This window comes from Pelophylax lessonae, assembly GCF_965119305.1.
Source record: "Pelophylax lessonae genome assembly, chromosome: 11".
In the NCBI taxonomy this organism is placed as follows: domain Eukaryota; kingdom Metazoa; phylum Chordata; class Amphibia; order Anura; family Ranidae; genus Pelophylax; species Pelophylax lessonae.
Genome location: NC_138778.1, coordinates 213,133,751 through 213,157,676, shown reverse-complemented (window position 1 = coordinate 213,157,676; position 23,926 = coordinate 213,133,751). Strand labels below are relative to the sequence as shown.

General features: G+C 46.8%; 2 protein-coding genes across 2 annotated transcripts in view; one reads left to right on the top strand and one right to left on the bottom strand.

The window, feature by feature from the left end:
* TM9SF4 (transmembrane 9 superfamily member 4) overlaps positions 1–23,926 on the bottom strand; it is a 397,487-nt gene that overhangs the window by 223,402 nt on the left and 150,159 nt on the right. The gene's annotated exons all lie outside the window — the stretch shown is intronic.
* Positions 1–23,926, top strand: part of TBC1D20 (TBC1 domain family member 20) — a 49,540-nt gene that overhangs the window by 17,021 nt on the left and 8,593 nt on the right. The window contains exons 5-6 of the mRNA XM_082271421.1: positions 10,433–10,534; positions 10,620–10,761. Of these exons, the coding sequence (XP_082127547.1) occupies positions 10,433–10,534; positions 10,620–10,761 (244 nt within the window). The remainder of the gene's footprint in view (positions 1–10,432; positions 10,535–10,619; positions 10,762–23,926) is intronic.

The window sequence follows — 23,926 nt, the reverse complement described above, 5'->3', positions numbered from 1 at the left end:
AAGCAGACCCAAACCATGATGCTGCCACCACCATGTTTGACAGTGGGGATGGTGTGTTCAGGGTGATGAGCTGTGTTGCTTTTACGTCAAACATAACGTTTTGCATTGTTGCCAAAAAGTTTGATTTTGGTTTCATCTGACCAGAGCACCTTCGAGCACCTTCTTCCACATGTTTGGTGTGTCTCCCAGGTGGCTTGTGGCAAACTTTAAACGACACTTTTTATGGATATCTTTAAGAAATGGCTTTCTTCTTGCCACTCTTCCATAAAGGCCAGATTTGTGCAGTATACGACTGATTGTTGTCCTATGGACAGAGTCTCCCACCTCAGCTGTAGATCTCTGCAGTTCATCCAGAGTGATCATGGGCCTCTTGGCTGCATCTCTGATCAGTCTTCTCCTTGTATGAGCTGAAAGTTTAGAGGGACGGCCAGGTCTTCGTAGATTTGCAGTGGTCTGATACTCCTTCCATTTCTATATTAACGCTTGCACAGTGCTCCTTGGGATGTTTAAAGCTTGGGAAATCTTTTTGTATCCAAATCCGGCTTTAAACTTCTCCACAACAGTATCTCGGACCTGCCTGGTGTGTTCCTTGTTCTTCATGATGCTCTCTGCGCTTTAAACGGACCTCTGAGACTATCACAATGCAGGTGCATTTATACGGAGACTTGATTACACACAGGTGGATTCTATTTATCATCATTAGTCATTTAGGTCACTTCTGGAGAGAGTTTGCTGCACTGAAAGTAAAGGGGCTGAATAATTTTTCACGCCCAATTTTTCAGTTTTTTATTTAACAAAGTTTGAAATATCCAATAAATTTTGTTCCACTTCATGATTGTGTCCCACTTGTTGTTGATTCTTCACAAAAAATTACAGTTTTATATCTTTATGTTTGAAGCCTGAAATGTGGCAAAAGGTTGAAAAGTTCAAGGGGGCCGAATACTTTCGCAATGCACTGTACAAGGGGGGGCACTCATCGTGGTGGCACGTGGATATGTTCATTTAACTGCACGAAAGGAGAAGGAAGAGTGAGCACCCTATACAACACAGATGTCAGTGGCGGGAAGGATCATCACAATATATTTACATAAAATTTGCATAGTTGTGGACTTTGTTTTTAAAGAAGCATCTGATTTTATCACAAGTAATAATAATTCAAATGTATTTATAGTATAGCACACACTTGTCACAATTGAGGTTTTAGCAGTTGTTATTGTTCAATAATTTTTGATTGTTTTATATGATATTATTTAGTGCAGCACAAAGGTTTGTTTTATTATGGCACTATACACTTTAGTATTAGATGGTGATCAGTGCTTGCAGCTGGCTTGATTGAAATAGTATTGGTCGTAGTAGCTCGCAGGATCCGTTGATATTTGCAAACATGTTATACTTACCTCCTCTATGTAGTGGTTTTTCACAGAGCAGCCCCGATCCTCCTCTTGGGTCCCTCGCCCAGCACTCCTGGCCCCTGCCTCCTGCCAAGTGCCCCCATAGCAACCAGCTTGTTATGGGGGCACCCGAGCCGAGCTGCAGATCCGTGTGTCCATTCAGACATGGAGCTGTGTCTTGGCCCTGCCCCCTCTTTCTACTCATTGGCTCAATGACTTTGACAACAGCAGGAGCCAGTGATGACTATGAGGAGGGAGAGTCCCGGATAGCCAAGGCTCTCGTGCAACATCACTGGATTGAGATGGGGCTCAGGTAAGTATTAGGGGGGCTGCCGCACACAGAAGGTTTTTTATCTCATCTTCCCTGGCGGTAATCCCCAGTGTGGCTCTGGGTTAATTTTCAGTATCAAAAGCTGTAACCCGAGCCACAATCGGGATTACCCTGTAGTGATACTTACCTTGTCCCTGCGATCCCCCAATGTCCTTCCGCTGTGTCCTCCCGCCGATGCCGGCATTCGTCTTCCGGGTTCCCTTCCCTGCAAGCGCAGCGGTGCAGGGGGGCGGAACCCGGCGGGAATTTAAAAAAAATAAACAAAACACATACACATTGTAATACATCGTAATCTGTCAGGATTACATTACTGTCTAAAACCATTTCACCTCAGTTTGGTCCCTAGTGCTTTGTCCAGTACCCTGCCTGCATTTTTACTGTTCTTTCTGCCTTGAAACTTGAGAACGTCCATGGCGTCCAAAAAGCATTCCTTTAGGTACAAAGAGGTTTTAGACCAGCTAGAAAACAGCGATAGTGAATTGGAATTACATGAAGAATTGAGCAACAGTGATTCGTGAAGAAATTCGTCATCAGACACTGAAAGTGACGACAGCGACGATTCTGCGACTGAGCTCAGTCATGTGTGATGTTGGTGCTCTATTGACTGCGGTACGGATCAGGCACCGCCCCCAAAATTCCCATTTACTGGAGTGCCTGGTATGAAAGTAGATGTTGAACACGACAACCCTTTGGCATCCTTACAATTATTTCTGACCGATGAGGTTATTGAAAAAATAGTTACTGAGACAAACCGGCACAAAGAGCAACAATTAGCTACTCCTGCATCGGAAGTTTCCAAGAAGCAGAAAGTGGGAACCAGTGACCAGAGGACATTTGGAAATTTCTGGGCCTAATAATACTTCAGGGAGTGGTTGTTGCACACGACAACCCTTTGGCATACTTACAATTATTTCTGACCGATGAAGTTATTGAAAAAATAGTTACTGAGACAAACCGGCACAAAGAGCAACAATTAGCTACTCCTGCATCGGAAGTTTCCAAGAAGCAGAAAGTGGGAACCAGTGACCAAAGAGGACATTTGGAAATTTCTGGGCCTAATAATACTTCAGGGAGTGGTGGTGAAACCCCTGCAGAAGTGGTATTGGACAACTAATACATTACTTGCCACTCCATTCTTTGGCACAGTCATGTCATAGTACAGTTTTTCCCTGATCATGAAATATTTACACTTCGAAAACAACAAAGAATTTGATGGAACGACTCATCCTGCACAAAAACCAATGAAAATTTGGGAAGGATCTCAAATGATTCTAAAGAATTTCCAACGGAACTATGTGCCAGAAAGATATCGGCATAGATGAAAGTCTAATGGCCTACAAGGGAAGGCTCAGCAGGGTACAATACATTGCATCAAAGAGGGCACGATTTGGGGTAAAATCCTAGATGCTATGCGAATCGTCAACTGGCTACATTTGAAATTCAGTCATATACACGGGAAAAGGAACAAAATTCAATCCAAAATACAGCAACTATGGAATGGCAACATCTTCCATTCTTTCACTCACTGAGCCATTGCTAAATCACGGCTATTGTGTAACAACCGACAACTTTTATACGTCTCCTGAACTTTTGAGTTTTTTCTGGAAAACAAAACAGATGCCTATGGAACCGTTAGGGCTAACCGCACGACATGCCGCCAACAGTTGGCAATAAGAATCTTAAGACTGAAGAAATGGTTGCCTGGCAGAAAGGCAAAATGATGGTACTGCGATGGCGTGACAAGAAAGATGTGTAACTAATGAGTAGAGTTTATAATCCCTTCACTGTTATGGTATGCGCGAAAGGTGGGAAAGAATTTAAGCCACAAGTAGTGATAGACTACAATAACACCATGGGAAGTGTCGAAAGAGCCGACCAAGCAATGACATTCTACCCAGCAATGAGGAAACGGCAAAAGAAGTACTACAAGAAGATCTTCAGACATCTTGAGCAATGCTTGTTGAATGCCTACATTCTGCTCAAAAAAGGGACAAGCCTGAATTCTGTCTGAGTTTATTTAGAAAATTGCCGAACGTATCTTTGTGAACCACCAAACACCATCAATGGATGTGAAAAGAGCTGGACGTCGTGCTGTTGGCACGGAAAGCCTGACTGATCGTCACTTCATGGACTACATCCCACCAACCGAGAAAAAGTCAGCACCTACAAGGATATGAGTGGTAACAAAGAGAGAGAGAGAGAGAGATGACAGTGGAAGGAAAATCAGAAAGGAAACCAGGTTCCATTGTCCCGATTGTGACGTCAGACTTTGTACAGTCCCATGCTTGAAAATTTTTCATTCCTGGGATGTTTACTAAACCAATATGCAGTGTTTAGTATTACAGTTTGGACAAATTTCAGTGTTTTTGGTTTAAGTTATTAAATAATGTATTATTATATTTTTATGATTTTGTTTCAAACTTTACCATACCCGGGATGTCTACTAGACTCTTGTTTGGACAGATTTAGGTGAGTTATTCCTAGGAATTACAGGCCTACAATATAAAACAACAGATTTCCATGCAAAACAATGTACTGCTTTGACAATCAAAAATACTGACATAATCAGACTGCCAGGGAGATAATGCATAGATTGCATTAAGAAAAAAAAAAAAAAAAAAATGCCTTTAGAACCACTTTAATGCAAAAACTGCATTAAGTGAAAAAAAAATTTTTTTTTTCCTTTTTAGAATTTAGAATTCTTTTAATGTTATTTAAATGTAGAGTGAGCATCTTTGACCCGTGTAAATGGGTACATAAGGTTTGTGTGCCTCTTGTGATGTAAAACAGTATTTCTCTGTCGCTCATTGACAGACGCAGGACTGATATCTTGATATCCATAGGGTTATACTGCCCCCTACAGGAGTAGGACACTAGGCAGGAAAAAAGTTCTGGCCACACCTATGGGCAGTCCCAGGGGGTATATCCTCTCTCTCCCTGCTATAGGATGTCAGTTTTTTTCTGCCTAGTCAGGAGTAAGGACCTAAGTTCCTTGCTGGGATCTCTGGTCCTGGCAAGCTTTTTTAGATAAATCTTTTTTTAGTTAGCTTTTTTCTCCAGTTGTTTCTGTGACATCTTCAAGCAATTATGCCGGTTCCGGGCAACGGGCTGGATGTTGAGATCCAGTGGTCACCCCAGCCGGCCTACGAGCGTGTGCAGGCCCTAGCTCCGTGCTGGGTCGGCCGCGACATAGTCCCGCTGGACAGGGACTGGCCCACGGGTTAAACTTCCCGCCGAGTCGCATACAACCGGTCGACGGCCGAGTCGCAGCGTCTCCTTTGGCCGACACACCCCCCCCCCCCCCCACTGCTCCTCATGGCTCACTCTGGGGTGGACCCGGGCCCTTCCCTGGGGAGGTCGGACCCACACTAATCTGGGTTCCCCTGTGCACCCTCCCCCCGTGGTGTCCCTCTCCCCCCTCCCTTCCCCCCTACGAGGGGGGGGTTTGTGTGTGGGGTGGCTCGCCGTTCATGCAAGCCGCTAAGGGGGTGGGGGGGTCCCGAGTGCGGACGGCTGTTGTGCGGGGGGCTTCCTCCCTGGCTTCCCAGGGCCTACCTGTCGATCGATCGTCTGTTAGTGAATGTGGGGACCCCCCTCAGCGCACGGGGCCGCCATTTGTTTGGAGTCCCTCATGTGGCTCATGAGGCGGCCATCTTGTTACACCCAGCTTGTTTTGTTTGCAGAGCTGGGCAGCTGTGGGAGTTACTGAGGGCGAGCCCCTCCCTAGACCCTGGAAGATTGCTCCACAGGACTTCTTTGTCATGCAGACAAACGCTGAGAGCAGTCCTGTTGAACTCTGGTGCATCGTGTGGTGAGCCTTTTGGGGGTCTCTCTCTCTCTCTGCGGGGGTCTCTAGGCACGCTGTCTGACCATTGAGGGGCTCTGCAGCGCTGGGTGACATTTTGCAAAAAAAAAAAAAAAGTTTATTTTTTTTTTTCAATTTTGTCATATTTTGCTGACGCATTCCCCTGGTGTTGCCATGGACCCTGCTGCACATGTGTCCCCACCTGATCCCCTCGAGGTGGCTGCAGGGCCCTCCGATTCTCCGCTCACCATTGATGCGCTTTCGGCGGTCCTGGAGTCATTTGTGTCCCGGGTGGAGGTGGCCTGTCAGGGACGGGGGGCTAAAAAGCGACCCCCGCCTACCCCTGTCTTGTCTGATGCCTCAGATTCTGATCCTGAGCCAATCGCTGCTGCTATGGGTTCCTCCTCTGGGGCTGCTGTCTCGCGCCCCGTCTCCTCTGATAGTGAGGATGACCTTTTTGCCTCCGCCATAGCGCAAGACAAGGCACTGGTGGACGCACTGATTGTGTCTGTCCGGGAGACCCTAAAACTGGAGGTTGCACCTGCGGATGCAGCTCATACGGAAGTTGCCTTTGGCACTCGCAAGCCCTCCAGGGTGGCGAAGGTGTTTCCCTTTCCCAAATGCTTTGACGATATCATTAAGGAGTGGGTTTGTCCAAAACGACCCCCTGGGATGCCCAAACAGATTGCTAGGCGCTACCCGTTTTGAAGAGTCCCTTCTTAAGAAATGGATAGTGCCACTTTCGGTGGATCCGCCGGTTTCCAGACTAAATAAGGCTACTGTTATCCCGTTTGGAGGATTCCCCGTCCTTTCGGGATCCGGTTGATCGTAGGGCGGAATCTGTGTTCCGTTCCATATTCTCCCTGGCAGGGTCGGCCTTGAGGCCAGTGTTTACCATTGCTCTGGTTTCGCAGACGTTGACGGAATGGGCCAAGCTGTTACGCCATGACCTGGAGGGGAGAAGTCTCCCCCCTGCCGTGACGGATTTGCTGGAGCAGATGGTGCAGGGGCTACAGTTTGTTTGTGATGCCGCACTGAACGCTGCTCCTTTGCTGGGGCGTGTGTCGATCTCGGCGATGGTCCTCTGGCGCATGCTATGGTTGAAGTGCTGGTCGGCGGATCAAGCTTCCAAAAAAAAGCCTTGACTGATCTCCCTTTTCAGGGGGATCACCTGTTTGGTGCTACCTTGGATGAGATTATCAAAGATCTCACTGGGGGCAAGAGCACCTTTCTACCACAGGCTAATAAGGGTAAGGAACCTCGTCGCAGACAGGGACCTTCCTTTTCAGCTCACAAGAAGTTTTTTCGCTCTTCCGGGGCGGGCGACAAGGCGAAGCCCTCCAAAGCCCCCCTGGGGGGTTTCAAGAGACCCTGGTCTGGTAAGCAAAAATACGGTCCTTCCAGACCTGAGGATAAGACCGCTTCAGCCTGAAGGTTCGCCCCCACCCATATCAGGGGTGGGGGGGGGTGTCTTCGCCCGTTCCCGGACCCGTGGATCTCCAGGATTCAAGACAAATGGGTTCACAATGTCCTACTGTCGGGATACAAGATCGAGTTTCGATCACCTCCACCTGTGCGGTTCTTCCCTTCCAATATGCGACTGTCCCAGAATCGCCTAGAGGCTCTGTTGGGGGCAGTGCAGGACTTCATGCAACAAGGAGTGGAGGCCAGTCGCACAGTGGTGGCCTCCCTGCATCAGGGGGTTTTTCTGGCGTCCATAGACATCAAGGATGCCTATCTTCATGCTCCCATTTACGCAGGACACCAGCGGTTTCTGCGCTTTGCTGTGGGAGAGGACCATTATCAGTTTGTGGCGTTACCCTTTGGTCTCGCTTCTGCTCCCCGGGTTTTCACAAAGGTTTTGGCCCCAGTTCTGGTGCTGTTGCGGCTGCGGGGCATATCGGTCCTGGGCTACCTGGACGACCTCCTCCTTGGTACGGAGTCTCCGCAGGCTCAGTTTCATACGCGGGCTCTCCAAAAGTAGATTCTTCTCAAATGGAACCGGAATCCCGATTCCCTGGATAATCGGATTCGGCTGAGCGAGCGGACCAGGGAGTCTCTGGCTGCTCAGGGGCTCTGGTCCCTGGAAGAATCCAGGTGGCCGATAAATGTGTTGGAACTGAGAGCGATCAGGTTTTTCCTGGTTCACTGGATCGAGCATCTTCGGGGCTACCCGGTTCGGATTCAGTCGGACAATGCCACGGCCATGGCTTATGTCCATCACCAGGGGGGCACCAAGAGTGTTCTGGCGGCCGTAGAAGTGGCCGGCATAATTCATTGGGCGGAACGGTTTGTTCCGGCTCTTTCCGCAGTTCACATTCCGGGCATGGAAAATTGGCAGGGGGACTTTCTCAGCCGTCAGACCTTGGATCAAGGGGAATGGTCTCTTCATCCAGAGGTGTTTCACCAGTTATGCCTTCATTGGGGCACCCCGGACGTGGATCTGTTGGCATCTCGGCTCATCAGGAAGGTGCAAAGGTTTGGAGCCCGCTCCCGCGATCCTTGGGCGGATGCCGCAGACGCGCTGGTTTCTTCGTGGGGGCAGTATCAGCTGCTGTATGCCTTTCCTCCTCTCAAGTTGCTGCCAAAACTTCTTCGCAGGATAGAGGCGGAGGGAATTCCAGTCATCCTTGTGGCTGCGGACTGGACGCTCCTTGGCGACTTCCTCTCAGGGAGGATCTGCTGTCTCAGGGACCGATCTTCCATCCTGCTTTACGATCGCTGGCTTTGATGGCTTGGCTGTTGAGAGCCAGGTGCTGAAGGACAGGGGTTTGTCTGCTTCAGTTATTCCTACTCTGATTAAAGCGAGGAAAGCGACTTCCAGAAAGATCTATCATCGCACATGGAAGTCTTATATCGCGTGGTGTGAGTCCCTCGGGGTTCCTCCACGTTCTTACTCGGTGGCTCGGATATTGGCCTTCCTGCAACAGAAGCTGAGCAGAAGCTGGCCTTGAGCACTATCAAAGGTCAGGTTTCAGCATTGGCGGTCTTCTTCCAGAGGCCACTGGCTACTCATTCTCTGGTGCGGAATTTCATCCAGGGGGTGCGGCACCTGGCTCCTCCGGTGCGCTCGCCCTTGCCGCCTGGGATCTTAATTTAGTGTTGTCGGTTCTCCAGAAACCTCCCTTTGAAAATATTAGGGAGATTCCCTTGCTTACCTTATCCCAGAAGGTGGCATTTTTGGTGGCTATCACTTCTGCACGCAGGATGTCAGAACTGGCCGCGTTGTCCTGTCGTTCACCATATCTGGTGGTTCATAGGGATAAGGTGGTTCTTCGTCCGAATCCAACCTTCCTTCCTAAGGTGGTTTCCGACTTTCACTTGAATGAGGATATTGTGTTACCTTCCCTGTGTCCTAAGCCCAGTCATCCTCGGGAGTTTGCGTTACACTCCTTGGATGTGGTTCGGGCGATCAGGGTGTACTTGGCTACTACTGACTCTTTTCGTAAGGCTGATTCACTTTTTGTGATCACGGATGGCCCTAGAAAGGGGTTGCCTGCGTCTGCCGCGACTATCTCCAGATGGATCAGACAGACGGTGGTGCAGGCTTATTCTATTACGGGTCGGGTTCCTCCATTCCCTGTTAAGGCGCACTCTACTCGGGCTCTTTGTGCTTCCTGGGCCTTCCGCCATCAGGCGTCGGTGCTTCAGGTTTGCAAGGCGGCGACCTGGTCGTCGGTTCATACCTTTACAAAATTTTATAAGGTTGATGTGCTGGCATCGGCGGATGCCCCTTTCGGCCGCAAGGTTTTGCAGGCCGCTGTTTGAGGGGACCTTTGGTCTACCTCGGGGGTTTTGTTTTTTTCAGGTGGGTCTCCTCTGCTTGGTTCAATGAGTCCTCTGTTCTTCTGGTTGGCTCTTTTTGGCCTTCTGGATTGGATTTTATTTCTATTATCCCACCCCTCATTTATGGCACTGCTTTGGGACGTCCCTACGGATATCAAGATATCAGTCCTGCGTCTGTCAATGAGCGACAGAGAAAACTGGATTTTTGACTTACCGTAAAATCCTTTTCTCTTAAGCTCATTGACAGACGCAGTACCCGCCCCTCTATTTTGAGTTGGGTTGGTATGAGTCTCTGACACTGCTTTGTTACATAACTGACATCCTATGCAGGGAGAGAGAGGATATACCCCCTGGGACTGCCCATAGGCGTGGCCAGAACTTTTTTCCTGCCTAGTGTCCTACTCCTGTAGGGGGCAATATAAGCCTACGGATATCAAGATATCAGTCCTGCGTCTGTCAATGAGCTTAAGAGAAAAGGATTTTACGGTAAGTCAAAAATCCAGTTTTCTCAACCTTTTCTTCAGTCGAGGCACCCTTTAAATTTATGGACAATCTCAAGGCACCCCGTTCTAAATTGTAAATGACTATTCTAATAGCTTTACATAATGTAACAACATCCACACACGTGGGATACCCAATCCTAGAGGTGATTTATTCTTCCAAAGCAAATACACTTTTGCACACTGGTACTGTCTAGTATTCCAATGTTTCTCTCCCATCAGTGAGCTTATGTCACCCCAGTGCTGAGGGTAAGGGGCACAGGAGGGTCAAACAAGGATGCTGTGAAGGTAACAGACATCCTCCTTGTTAAATGATGATCTCATTGGTTGTTAGGATGCCAGTGTCTAGACAGTCTTAAGGGTGCATAATGAAAACATGTGGCTTTGTGCAACAAAAAGACAGGCTTCAACCTGCTGGCTTGTATACAATTTTGATCAGTTTTTATGCAATTTGCCAAGGCACCCCTGAAGAACCCTCAGGGCACCCCAGTGTGCCTGGGCACCCTGGTTGAGTAAGGCTGATGTAGAAAATGGCCATCATATGAAAGCCCACTCAGCATTTGCTTATAATATTCAGCATTGACTCTACTTGGCAGACTGACCTTTTGTCTTCTAATAGGGACTTCATGGATCCTAGTATGGATAACACTAAACACATTCTCAACTACCTGATGCCTATTATAGAACTGGTGAACCCAGTGTTGCACGACTTCATGCAAAGGTGAGTGCAGCCAGATTGCCATCCCTCTCAATCCGCCATCTTTGTATGTTGAAGTTACTTACCCTGTCTTTTGTTTCTCTGGCAGTGCGGAGGTGGGCACCATATTTGCCTTGAGCTGGCTCATCACTTGGTTTGGGCACGTCTTGTCTGATTTCAGGCATGTGGTGAGGCTGTATGACTTCTTCCTGGCCTGTCACCCGCTCATGCCCATCTATTTCGCTGCTGTGGTAAGGATCTACTGTGATCTTGAGAGAGACTTCAGTGCTGCTGTTATATCTAGCCCAGGCACTGTTCTAGATAGAGAAGGCTACTTTGGTTGATTACTGCTGGTAACAGCTCCAGTTTTGGTCCATCAAAGAAAAAGTTTGAATTTGGATAAGATCATGGCTGCCCTGTAGTTAGATCTCCCAAGTTCACTCACCTGCTGGACTTTTTCAACATAGAAAACTCAAGACTATTCATGTTGCAGAATAAATGTGTACATTCTATCATGCAAGAGGTAGAAAACCCCACTATAGCATATTTGACAGTGGATTCCCTTTTGATTCTTTGCACTAGCATTCACCTTTTAGCTGAAATACTTTTTTGGGAGAACAGACCTTTTAAGGTAGACCTGAATTGGGGAAAACATAACTTGTGGTCACTGTATGTTTGGGTGCCATGAAACTGGTAGTCTTCTGGTATACAAATTTAAGACCAGCTGCTTTGGTCAAGAGCATGGCCCCGCTTCCACCCATATCCTAAAGGATATCTGCACTTTTATACAGTGACGCTTTAGCCTCCTGCCAACCACTCGCTGTAAATATACTGCGATCGGGTAACAGGTACAGTCAGTGAATAAATAAGGAATAAATACAAAAATTATATACTGTATTTTCTGGCGTATAAGACTACTTTTGAACCTCAAAAAAATCCCCCAAAAATGGGGGGTTGTCTTATACTCAGAGTATAATATTTCCAAGGTAACCTAAGTATAAGTATTACCAGTAGATGTAATCTCTCAAGACTCTGGCTGTGTGGGAATCCTGTACCGGTATACCGTATGTACCGTAGCTTCGGTTACATACAGTGTACCGCGCTGAGCCAATCAGGGAGAGCGATGTATCCTATTATTGAATGCAAAGCTTGCTCGGATTGGCGGAGTAACATCAGCCCGCCTCTCTGACTCTGCCAATCCGAGCAGGCTTTCCATTCAATAATAGAATACATCACTCACTGTGATTGGCTCAGCCCGGTATACTGTATGTAGCCGAAGCTACGGTACATACGGCATACCGGTACAGGATTCCTGCACAGCCAGCATCTTTAGATTGCATCTACTGGTAATACTTATACTTAGGGTACCTTGGAGATATTATGAGAGATTACATGTATTACAGTACTTGGGGTACCTTGGAGATCTATGAGAAATCTGATGTTTTTCAATGGTGTTGCCTTGCTTCGGAAGGGGAGTAGTCTTATACGGCGAGTATAGCCCAAAACCTATGTTTTCACTTGAAAATTAGGGGGGTCGTCTTATACGCCCAGTCGTCTTATACGGTGGAAAATACGGTGTGTGTGTATGTATATATATATATATATAGGGATAGACCAATATGGTTTTTCCAGGGCCGACCAAAATATCGGTATCAGCCGATATTCTGCACATTCAATCATACATCCAATGCAAAGTGACCAGTGCCCCCATCCAATGCAGAGTGACCAGTGCATGGTGATAAGAGCGCTGCCTGATTACACAGAGCAGGGTTCTTCTGCTTACCCGGAGCAGGCGCTGTCATACGAAGTCCAGCCTCCTTCACCGGCTCCTATGATAGACGTCACCAGTGTGCTGTCTATCATAGGTGTGAGCCGGTCCATGAGACGGGACTTCGTATGAGAGCGCCGGGTAAGCAGAAGAACCCTGCTCTGTGTAATCAGGCGGCGCTATAATCCCCCCCCCCCCTCCCCTCCTGGGGAAGCCCAATAGGCCATTGTGACGAGACCCTTGCTCACTCGCTTCCGCTCTCCCGACACTCCTCTGTTTCTAGTGAGTCAGCTTGCAGGTCGCAACGTCTGATGGTTCGGTCAACCAAGGCTCCGGGATCCGAACTACAACTATGTGCCGTTCGGAATCCATTAGAACAAACACCAAGCAGGCTGTATGTAAGTTCAAACAGGAAGACAAATTATTGGAAGTACACAGCACACTTTTATACAGAATTTGGAACATCCTGCCCCCAACAACCGCTTTCCCATTGGTCAATTGCACAGTACATGCCGTTCTCCTTCAGGTCCTCCTTAGCCATGGAAATGAGGACTTGAAAATGAGTCAGCAGGGATTGGTCAGATAGCTTGATTAGAAGGACTGTTATGTGTAATGAGACAGAAACCCCCAGGGGACAATCAATGTACACAATAGCCAGACACAGAACAATGGTTCCATAACGAGCCCCCAATGCACATTACTCTGAGTGTCAATACATCCCTTAGCAGACAACAGGTGAGTTCATTAGCACACCCGACAATAGGTGAATGGAAAGCCACCTCCGACAAAAGCAGCATTGTTAGACAGTCAGTCTCCTCATTGAACTTCCTGGAATGACCATATTAGGAGTGGTACTTCCTGGTCAGAGACCTCATGGCAAATGGGAACAAATCTCAATATTTCTATATGGAGATATTGCTGGCAAATATGAAGCAATCCAAACCATTACTTATCTGTCTTTAAATTCCAGTGACGGTGAATACTTTTACAGCCCTACCTTAAGAAAATATCGGTCATATCGGCCAAGTTTGTGGCTGATACCGATACTTTCAGAAAAGTGAATATCGGCCAAACCGATAATCGGTTGATCCCTAATATAAATATATATATATATATATATATATATATATATATATATATATACACATTAATTCATACAACAACTGAAAAGTTCATCCACCAATAAAAAATGAATATAGTGAATAAAAAGGGTTGGATGAAGTCTATTCTCCAAAGATGTGCAATATGTGTATAGCCTTCAAACAATGACGGTGAATAATATAGCAAACTGGATATATACAAATGGTGAAAACGTGCCAAAAAAACCTTTCACAAAAACTCAGCAATCACCCCTGTGTACAATGGCTGCTCACCTCCAGCACACAAAGTGTGCAGCCAATAATTAATCGGATGATCCACCTAGGGCTCCCTTACCATCCTATGGACTCCTTCTTCAAGGTGCATCAGTGCGTAATGGAATGGCGATCTGGGACTCCCAACTCTTTCAGAACCTTAAAGTCTCTCTACTACCCGGCCAACAAGTTTTCTTTATGACAAGTTTAGAATTCTCACATTAACTCTGTGAGTCACCTTCCCAGACCGACGTGATAAAGCCAAATGCCTGAAGGCTAATGTAGATGTAATCAGAAGACGGGGATTTTCACCTGTCCCGCTCTTCTGTAGTATTGGACAAGATTTATGAGTGCTTGTTTTAGTGGGAGCTGCAACTCCCATATTATATAGTCACTTTCTTTCTGTTTAGAGCAGCGCACCTGTTTCCAATTTCAGGTACAGGCAGTCACGTACGTGACCGGCCTTCCGTGGTGTGAATGGAGCACGAGTTTGACAGCACATTTCAGCCAGTGATTTTGGCTGTGTCCAATCACACACAGAGGTCTGTGTTTACAGGAAACTGTGATCTGGCTGTTTCTTTTCCCTGAAAAGCAGGGAGAAAAAACAGTCAGATCAGAAAGTAAAAGTAAGCCATATTACACATTCTTAGGTACACAGTTAACCCCTTGATTGGCCCTGGATGTTACCCCTTCCCAGCCAGTGTCATTAGTATAGTGTCAGTGTATTAGCACTGATCACTGTATTAGTGTCATTAGCGATGTCAGTGTTTGTTAGTGCCAGATTGCCCTCCACCCCATCACTGTCCCACTATAAGTTTCTGATCACCGCCATTACCAGTAAAGCATATACACTGTATTACCAAAAGTATTGGGACGCCCGCCTTTACACACACATTAAATTTAATGGCATCCCATTCTTAGTCCGTAGGGATCAATATTGAGTTGGCCCACCCTTTGCAGCTATAACAGCTTCAACTCTTCTGGGAAGGCTGTCCAAAGGGTTTAGGAGTGTGTCTATGGGAATGTTTGACCATTCTTCCAGAAGCGCATTTGTGAGGTCAGGCACTGATGTTGGAAGAGAAGGCCTAGCTCGCAGTCTGTGCTCTTATTCATCCCAAAGTTGTTCTATCGGGTTGAGGTCAGGACTGTGCAGGCCAGTCAAGTTCCTCCACCCCAAACTCACTCATCCATGTCTTTATGGACCTTGCTTTGTGCACTGGTCCAAATCATTTGGTGGAGGGGGGATTATGGTGTGCGGTCATTTTTCAGGGGTTGGGCTTGGCCCCTTAGTTCCAGTGAAGGGAACTCTTAAGGCGTCAGCATACCGAGACATTTTGGACAATTTCATGTTCCCAACTTTATGGGAACAGTTTGGGGATGGCCCCTTCCTGTTCCAACATGACTGCACACCAGTGCACAAAGCAAGGTCCATAAAGACATGGATGAGCAAGTTTGGTGTGGAGGAACTTGACTGGCCTGCACAGAGTCCTGACCTCAACCTGATAGAACACCTTTGGGATGAATTAGAGCGCAGACTACGAGCCAGGCCTTCTCGTCCAACATCAGTGCCTGACCTCACAAATGCGCTTTTGGAAGAATGGTCAAACATTCCCATAGACACACTCCTAAACCTTGTGGACAGCCTTCCCAGAAGAGTTGAAGCTGTTATAGCTGTAAAGGGTGGGCCAACTCAATATTGAACCCTACGGACTAAGACTGGGATGCCATTAAAGTTCATGTGTGTGTAAAGGCAGGTGTCCCAATACTTTTGGTAATATAGTGTACATACATACCATCGTTTGTAGATGCTATAATTTTCGCACAAACCAATTAATATACACTTACTATTTTTTTTCCAGACATGGAGGTGAGCTGTGAGCTAGATAGGGGGAGACCAGTGGATGTGGTGTACTTTATAAAATAAGGTCTGCAGGTATCGACAGCAGGGTTTGCTCTTGGATACGGAACTGGCTAAAAGGGTGTGTCCAAAGGGTGGTAATAAAAAGCGCATACTCAGACTGGTCTGAGGTAGTAAGCGGGGTCCCCCAAGGCTCAGTCCTGGGATCAACCTTGTTCAATTTATTCATAAACAGCATTGAGGACGGGATCTGTAGTTCAATATCAGTTTTTGCAGATGACACAGAATTGGGCAGGGCAATAACTGCACAGCATGAAGCAGATATCCTACAGAATGACCTGGGCAAAATAACAGAGTGGGCAACGACATGGCAAATGAGGTTTAACGTGGAGAAGTGTAAGGTTTTGCACTTGGGGACTAGAAACATAAAAGAACAATACACATTAGGAGGGGAACCCTTGGGGGAATCAAAAATGGAGAAAGATCTGGGAGTCTTGGTTGATGATAGACTAGGCAACAGCATGCAAAGTCAAGCGACAGCTGCCAAGGCAGGCAGAATATTAGCATGCATAAAGAAAGGGATGTATTCCAGAGATAAGACTATAATCCTTCCACTTTATAAAACTCTGGGCCGACCGCATCTGGAGTATTCTGTCCAGTTCTGGTCGCCAGTCCTCAGGAGGGATGTGTTGGAGCTGGAGAGAGTCCAGAGAAGGGCAACTAAACTGATTAGGGGGTTGGAGGACCTTGATTATGAAGAGCGTCTACAATCGCTTGATTTATTTTCCCTGGAGAAGAGAAGCCTAAGAGGGGACATGATAGCAATTTATAAATATCTCAATGGGGATCTCAGCTTAGAAAAAAAGCTGTTCAGTCGAAGGGATTGCATGAGGACGCGAGGACATACAATGCGATTAGAGGAGAAGCGGTTTAACCTCAGGCAATGCAGGGGGTTCTTTACTGTTAGGGCTACAAGATTGTGGAATTGTCTACCACAAGAGGTGGTTTCTGCGGGAAGTATGGTGGCTTTCAAAAGACTCTTATGCCCCATACACACGTGCAGATTATCTGCAGACTTTTGTCTGCAGACTTACCTTTTCTATGTAGTGCAAGGGCCTGCCGGATTGCATACAAATTGAAAGTGTTTAGGTTTGACCTCATATTATATGGTTTTGGTAAGTCTGCAGACAAAAGTCTGCAGATAATCTGCACGTGTGTATGGGGCATTAGACGTACATCTCAAGGATCAAGACATTCAGGGCTATGTGAGATGATTACAGCCACACACACCTACACAGGTTGAACTGGATGGACTATTGTCTTTATTCAACCTCACCTACTATGTAACTATGTAACAGAATACAGTTTGGCCTTATTTTATAAATAAATTTGAACTTTTGATTTTTTTATTGGATATGTTTTATAAAAAAATGAAAATTTATTGTTTTTTTTTCATTCATTTATTTCAAAAACAATTAAAAAAAACCCAGTGGTAATCAAATACCTTCAAAATAAAGCTCAAATGTGAAAAAAAAGATATAAATTTTATTTGGATACAGTGTTGCATGACCGCACAATTGCCAGTTAAAGTAACGCAGTGCTGAATAGAAAAAAATGCCCTGGGCATCAAGTGGTTAAGAGCACTCCCTCCAGTCCTCTCTCTAGGATATTAAGCACTTCAGCTCCGGAAGGTTTTACCCCCCCCCCTTCCCCCCTTAATGACCAGGCCAATTTTTGCGATACGGCACTGCGTTACTTTAACTGACAATTGTGCAGTCGTTTCGACGCTGTACCCAAATTTTATTATTTTTCCCCACGAATAGAGCTTTCTTTTGGTGGTATTTGATCACCTCACGGTGTTTATTTTTTCGCTATAAACAAAGGACCATAATTTTGAAGAAAAAAAACAATATTTTTTACTTTCTGCTATAAAACATTCCCAATAAAAAAATTAAAAAATCTAATTATTTTCCATCAATTTAGGCCAATTTGTATTCTGCTACATATTTTTAGTAAAAAAAAAAAATAAAAAATCTTAAGTGTATATTGATTGGTTTGCGCAAAAGTTATTGCGTCTACAAACTATGGGATACACATATGGACTTTTTTTAAAATTGTTTTTACTAGTAATGGTGTAGATCAGCGATTTTTTTAGCAGGACTGCGACATTGCGGCGGACAAATCTAGTGCTAAGTGACACTTTTTGGGGACCAGTGACACCAATACAGTGATCAGTGCTAAAAATATGCACTGTCACTGTACTAATGACACTGGCAGGGAAAGGAATAACACTGTGGGTGATTAAGGGGTTAAGTGTGCTCCTAGGGAGTGCTTTTTAACTGTGGGGGGAGTGGATTTACTGGAGGAAAAGAGAGATCTGTATTTCAGGTTAGCTGAAACACAAGATCTCTCTCTTCCTCTGTGACAGAACAGCGGTCTGCCTTCTTTACATAGGCAGACCGCTGTTCTGTCATTCTGCTGAACGATCGGTGGCCGCCGGCAGGGCCATCTTTAATATTGATTGGACCCTGGGCAAACATTTTCTTTGGCCCTTTGGAATCCACTTATCAACTATTTGCGGGCAGTGCGGGCTCAAGGAGAAGCTGCCTTGGGCCCTACAACAATGACTGTGCCCAGGGCAGCGGCCCCTTTTGTCCTGTGTTAAAGACGGTACTGGCCACCGGACACATTGATTGGCTCCCGCTGTGCCCAGATTACAGCTGGGGCGGCGCACGCACCCCCAAAAAAACCCTGCACAAAATCACGTACATGTACAGTGCCTTGCGAAAGTATTCGGCCCCCTTGAACTTTGCGACCTTTTGCCACATTTCAGGCTTCAAATATAAAGATATAAAACTGTAATTTTTTGTGAAGAATAAACAACAAGTGGGACACAATCATGAAGTGGAACGAAATTTATTGCATATTTCAAACTTTGTTAACAAATAAACTGAAAAATTGGGCGTGCAAAATTATTCAGCCCCCTTAAGTTAATACTTTGTAGCACCACCTTTTGCTGCAATTACAGCTGTAAGTCGCTTGGGGTATGTCTCTATCAGTTTTGCACATCGAGAGACTGAAATTTATGCCCATTCCTCCTTGCAAAACAGCTCGAGCTCAGTGAGGTTGGATGGAGAGCGTTTGTGAACAGCAGTTTTCAGTTCTTTCCACAGATTCTCGATTGGATTCAGGTCTGGACTTTGACTTGGCCATTCTAACACCTGGATATGTTTATTTGTGAACCATTCCATTGTAGATTTTGCTTTATGTTTTGGATCATTGTCTTGTTGGAAGACAAATCTCAGTCCCAGTCTCAGGTCTTTTGCAGACTCCATCAGGTTTTCTTCCAGAATGGTCCTGTATTTGGCTCCATCCATCTTCCCATCAATTTTAACCATCTTCCCTGTCCCTGCTGAAGAAAAGCAGGCCCAAACCATGATGCTGCCACCACCATGTTTGACAGTGGGGATGGTGTGTTCAGAGTGATGAGCTGTGTTGCTTTTACGCCAAACATAACGTTTTGCATTGTTGCCAAAAAGTTTGATTTTGGTTTCATCTGACCAGAGCACCTTCTTCCACATGTTTGGTGTCTCCCAGGTGGCTTGTGGCAAACTTTAAATGACACTGGATATCTTTAAGAAATGGCTTTCTTCTTGCCACTCTTCCATAAAGGCCAGATTTGTGCAGTATACGACTGATTGTTGTCCTATGGACAGAGTCTCCCACCTCAGCTGTAGATCTCTGCAGTTCATCCAGAGTGATCATGGGCCTCTTGGCTGCATCTCTGATCAGTCTTCTCCTTGTATGAGCTGAAAGTTTAGAGGGACGGCCAGGTCTTCGTAGATTTGCAGTGGTCTGATACTCCTTCCATTTCAATATTATCGCTTGCACAGTGCTCCTTGGGATGTTTACAGCTTGGGAAATCTTTTTGTATCCAAATCCGGCTTTAAACTTCTCCACAACAGTATCTCGGACCTGCCTGGTGTGTTCCTTGTTCTTCATGATGCTCTCTGCGCTTTAAACGGACCTCTGAGACTATCACAGTGCAGGTGCATTTATACGGAGACTTGATTACACACAGGTGGATTCTATTTCTCTATCGCTCATTGACAGACGTAGTCCTCGGTGATACAGCACCTTCGGGTTATGTTGCCTCCACAGGAGCAGGACTAGACAGGAAATTAAAATGCTCTGGCCACACCCTAGGGGCAGTCCCAGAGGGTATATCCTCTCTCTCTCTGCCTCAGCAAATCAGTTATTTTCTGTCTAGTTAGGAGTAAGGACCTAGATACCTTGCTGGGATCTTCGGTCCTGGCAAGATTTTTTTCTTAAAAGATTTTTTAGACAGCTTTTTTTCTCCAGTGTTCCTGTGAGATCTTCAAGCAAGAAAGCTGAACTGGGCGACGGGCTGGATGTTGAGATCCGGTGGTCACCCCAGTTCAGCCTACGAGCGCGTGCAGGCCATAGCTCTGCGCTGGGTCGGCCGCGACAAAGTCCCATTAAGGGACTGACCCCGCGAGTTAAACGTCTCGCTGAAACGCCAAAGACCATGAGTCACGGCGTCCGTATCGGTCGACAGCCCTCCCGCCCCGGTGGAGAGGGGTACTGTCAGGAGTTGGTGCCCGCCTGGTTCCGGTATGGTGAGTAGTATGTTCCCCCTTTTCCCCTGACGGGTCTTGTGGTGAACGCGGGCCCCTCTCTGTATGGTAAGATAGAGTCCCCCTCTATCCTATAACATGACACAGATCCCCCTACTTTGAGTGTGATTTTATGTGCAAAGAGCCAGGAGGCTTGGTTTGGGAGCTAACAATCTAATTGTATACATGTTTAAAAGATTGTAATCAGTGGCATTCTGGGAATCTTACTGTGATAAGAATAAGGTACCTACCAGTCAGAAGCCACGGACATGTAGACTGCCTTCCTAAATCAGATCTCCAGCTATAAGCAGGCCTTCCGAACGGCCATGCGGTCCGCTAGGGCCGGTACCGCCAACCACGCCAAATCCCCATGCAGAGAGAGTGTTGTGTGCCCTGCAGCACACCGCTATTCAGTACAGGCCGCCGCCATTTTTTTTGCTGGATTGCACGAGCCGCCATTTTGGCGTAGCCTCGTGTCTCCAGCATGGGGGCGGCCATGTTTGAGGTGATCCAAACACCTCGTGGAGCTAGGGGAGGCGCCGGAAGGCGTGCAGAGGGGCGGAGCCGCCTCCTTTCTTCCTGGGCAGCCAGCCAAAAGACTTCCTGTTTGTCAAGACAGCGCTGTAACCTGTTGCAGTTAAACTCTGAGCATCAAGTGGTGAGCCTGGGGGTCTATCTCTCTTTCTCTCTCTCGATCGATAGGGATCCCTAGCAGGTAACACTAAGGGGCTTTTGTGGCGCTGGGGGTCTGAAAAAAAAAAAAAAAAGTTTTTTATTTTTGAATTATATTATCCAGGAAGTGACTGGAATTATCATGGACCCTGCCACACATATTCCCCCACCTGTTTCCCTCGAGGGGGCCACGGGACCCGCCGGTGCACAGAGTGTAGAGGCATTTACAGCAATTTTGGAGTCTATGGTGGCTCGGGTGGAGGCGGCCTGTCAGGGACGGGGGTCAAGGAAGCGACCCCCGCCTACCCCTATACTATCTGACACCTCTGACTCAGATTCAGAGATGGTCACTGCAGTTGCAGGTCCCTCTGCAAGGGCTGTTACCTCAGGTAAAGCTCCCTCAGACAGTGAGGAGGACGTTTCTTCTCCCGCTATAATTCAGGAAGAAGCATTGGTGGACGCACTAGTTGTGGCAGTTCAGGAAACCTTAAAACTTGAGGTTTTACCAGCAGAAGCAACTGAAACAGAGATTCCTTTTGGTACTAACAAGCCCATCAAAACGGTGAAGGTTTTTCCTGTACCCAAGTGTTTTGGTAATAAGATTAAAGGAGAATGGGAGCATTCTAAACGTACCTTTACTATTTCCAAGCGTATTGCTAGACGCTATCCGTTTGAGGAATCCATCATTAAGAAATGGACGGTACCACCAGTGGTGGATCCACCTATTTCCAGGCTGAATAAAGCCACGGTTATCCCAGTGGAGGACACTTCGTCCTTTAAGGATCCGGTGGATCGAAAGATGGAAGCAGAGTCCCGCACTATCTTCTCTCTGATAGGGTCAGCATTTAGACCAGTAATTGTTATTGGTCTAGTTTCCCAGACACTTACGGAATGGGCGAGAATGGTACGCCAAGACCTTAGGGGAAAAGATATTCCCCAGGAGACATCTGATTTGATGGAACAGATTATACAAGGGCTACAGTTTATCTGTGACGCAGCCTTGAACACTACTCCCCTATTAGGGCATGCATCTATGTCAGCGGTTATCCTCAGACGTGTGCTGTGGTTAAAATGCTGGTCAGCTGACCTAGGTTCCAAAAAGACCTTGACAAATCTCCCCTTTCAGGGGAATCGTCTATTTGGGGCCACCCTAGATGAAATCATTAAGGATGCCACTGGGGGCAAGAGCACTTTTTTGCCACAGGCTGCTAAAGCTAAGGGACCTCGCAACAAGCGAGGACCTTTCTTTACCGCCCATAAAGGGCGCCCGGCTGGAACAAGCGGGAAAGGCAAGACTCCTCCAGGAGGGTTCAAGAAGGGCTGGTCGGACAAACAGAGGACCAACTCAGCCAAACCCGAAGCAAAGGAGTACACAGCCTGAAGGTGCGCCCCCACCCGGTTTCAGGGTGGGGGGACGTTTTCACCGGTATTCAGGACATTAGATCGAGCATCAACTACTACTACCGGTGCGATTCTTCCCTTCCAACATTTAAGTACTACAGGGAGCGGTAGTTACCGTTCCCTGAATAGATCTTTTCCTTTACCTTTTCCTAAAATTAGTCCCAATTCCCCACAGGAATCGGATCTGGTTGACCAGACAGGCCAAGAAGCCTCTAGTCGGGTGACTTCGGTCCCTGAGGTTCAACCAGAAAAGATCACCCTTCCTGATAGGAATCAGGTATCTGATAAATGTGTGGGAACAGAAAACGACCAGACTTTCTCGGATGGTCGGGGCCAGATACCTCTAGGGACGCCTGGTTCAGATCCAATCAGCGCCAGTGGTCCTAGAAATTCTAGGCTGGCCTCGTCAAGCCGGCCTGGCCGACTTGGACATGCTAGTCGCAGACGTTCCGTGGGAACTTCGTCTCAGGGAGTGTCTGTGGTCTCAAGGACCAATTTACCATCGTGCTTTACAGTCGCTGGTTTTAATGGCCTGGCCATTGAGACCCAAGTACTGAAGGACAGAGGTTTGTCTGCTTCAGTCATTCCTACCCTTATTAAAGCAAGGAAAGCGACTTCCAGCAAGGTCTATTATCACACATGGAAGACTTATATTGCGTGGTGCGAATCTTTAGGATTTCCTCCACGTACCTATTCGGTGACTCGAATATTGGCTTTTTTGCAACAAGGGGTTGAGCAGAAGCTAGCCTTGAGCACCATCAAGGGTCAAGTTTCAGCATTAGCAATCTTCTTTCAGAAACCTTTAGCTACCAAGTCCTTGGTGCGGAATTTCATCCAGGGGGTGCGGCACCTGGCTCCACCAGTCCGCGCGCCCTTACCGCCCTGGGATCTTAATTTAGTTTTGTCGTGGCCTTCTTGGTGGCTATCACTTCTGCTCGCAGGGTGTCAGAACTGGCTGCATTATCATGCCAGTCCCCATACCTAGTGATTCATAGGGATAAGGTAGTACTTCATCCTAAGCCATCCTTTCTTCCTACGGTGGTTTCAGATTTTCATCTGAATGAAGATATTGTACTACCTTCCTTGTGTCCTCAGCCCAAGCATCATCGGGAACATGCGTTGCATTCCTTAGATGTGGTTCGGGCAATCAGGGTATACCTGAAAGCTACGGAATCATTCCGTAAGACGGATTCACTTTTTGTGATCACGGATGGCCCCAGAAAGGGTTTGCCTGCATCTGCCGCGACCATTGCCAAATGGATTAGACAGACGGTGGTACAGGCTTATTCTATTAAGGGTCAGAGTCCTCCGTTCCCTGTTAGGGCGCACTCCACTCGAGCGCTCAGTACTTCCTGGGCCTTTCGCCATCAGGCGTCAGTGGTCCAGGTATGTAAGGCGGCCACCTGGTCGTCGGTACATACCTTTACAAAATTCTATAAAATTGATGTGACGGCATCGGCGGATGCCTCATTTGGCCGCAAGGTTTTGCAGGCCGCAATTTGAGGAGACCGGTGGTCTACCTCGAGGGTTTTTTCTGTTTGAAAAAAAAAAAAAAATTTTTCTTTTTTGTTGAGTCTCATCATTAAGGATGAGCATTGTAAACTTCTAGTTGGCACCGGTTGGGCCTTCTAGATTGGGATTTGATTTTCATTTTCCCACCCCTCATTTGTGATACTGCTCTGGGACGTCCCGAAGGTGCTGTATCACCGAGGACTACGTCTGTCAATG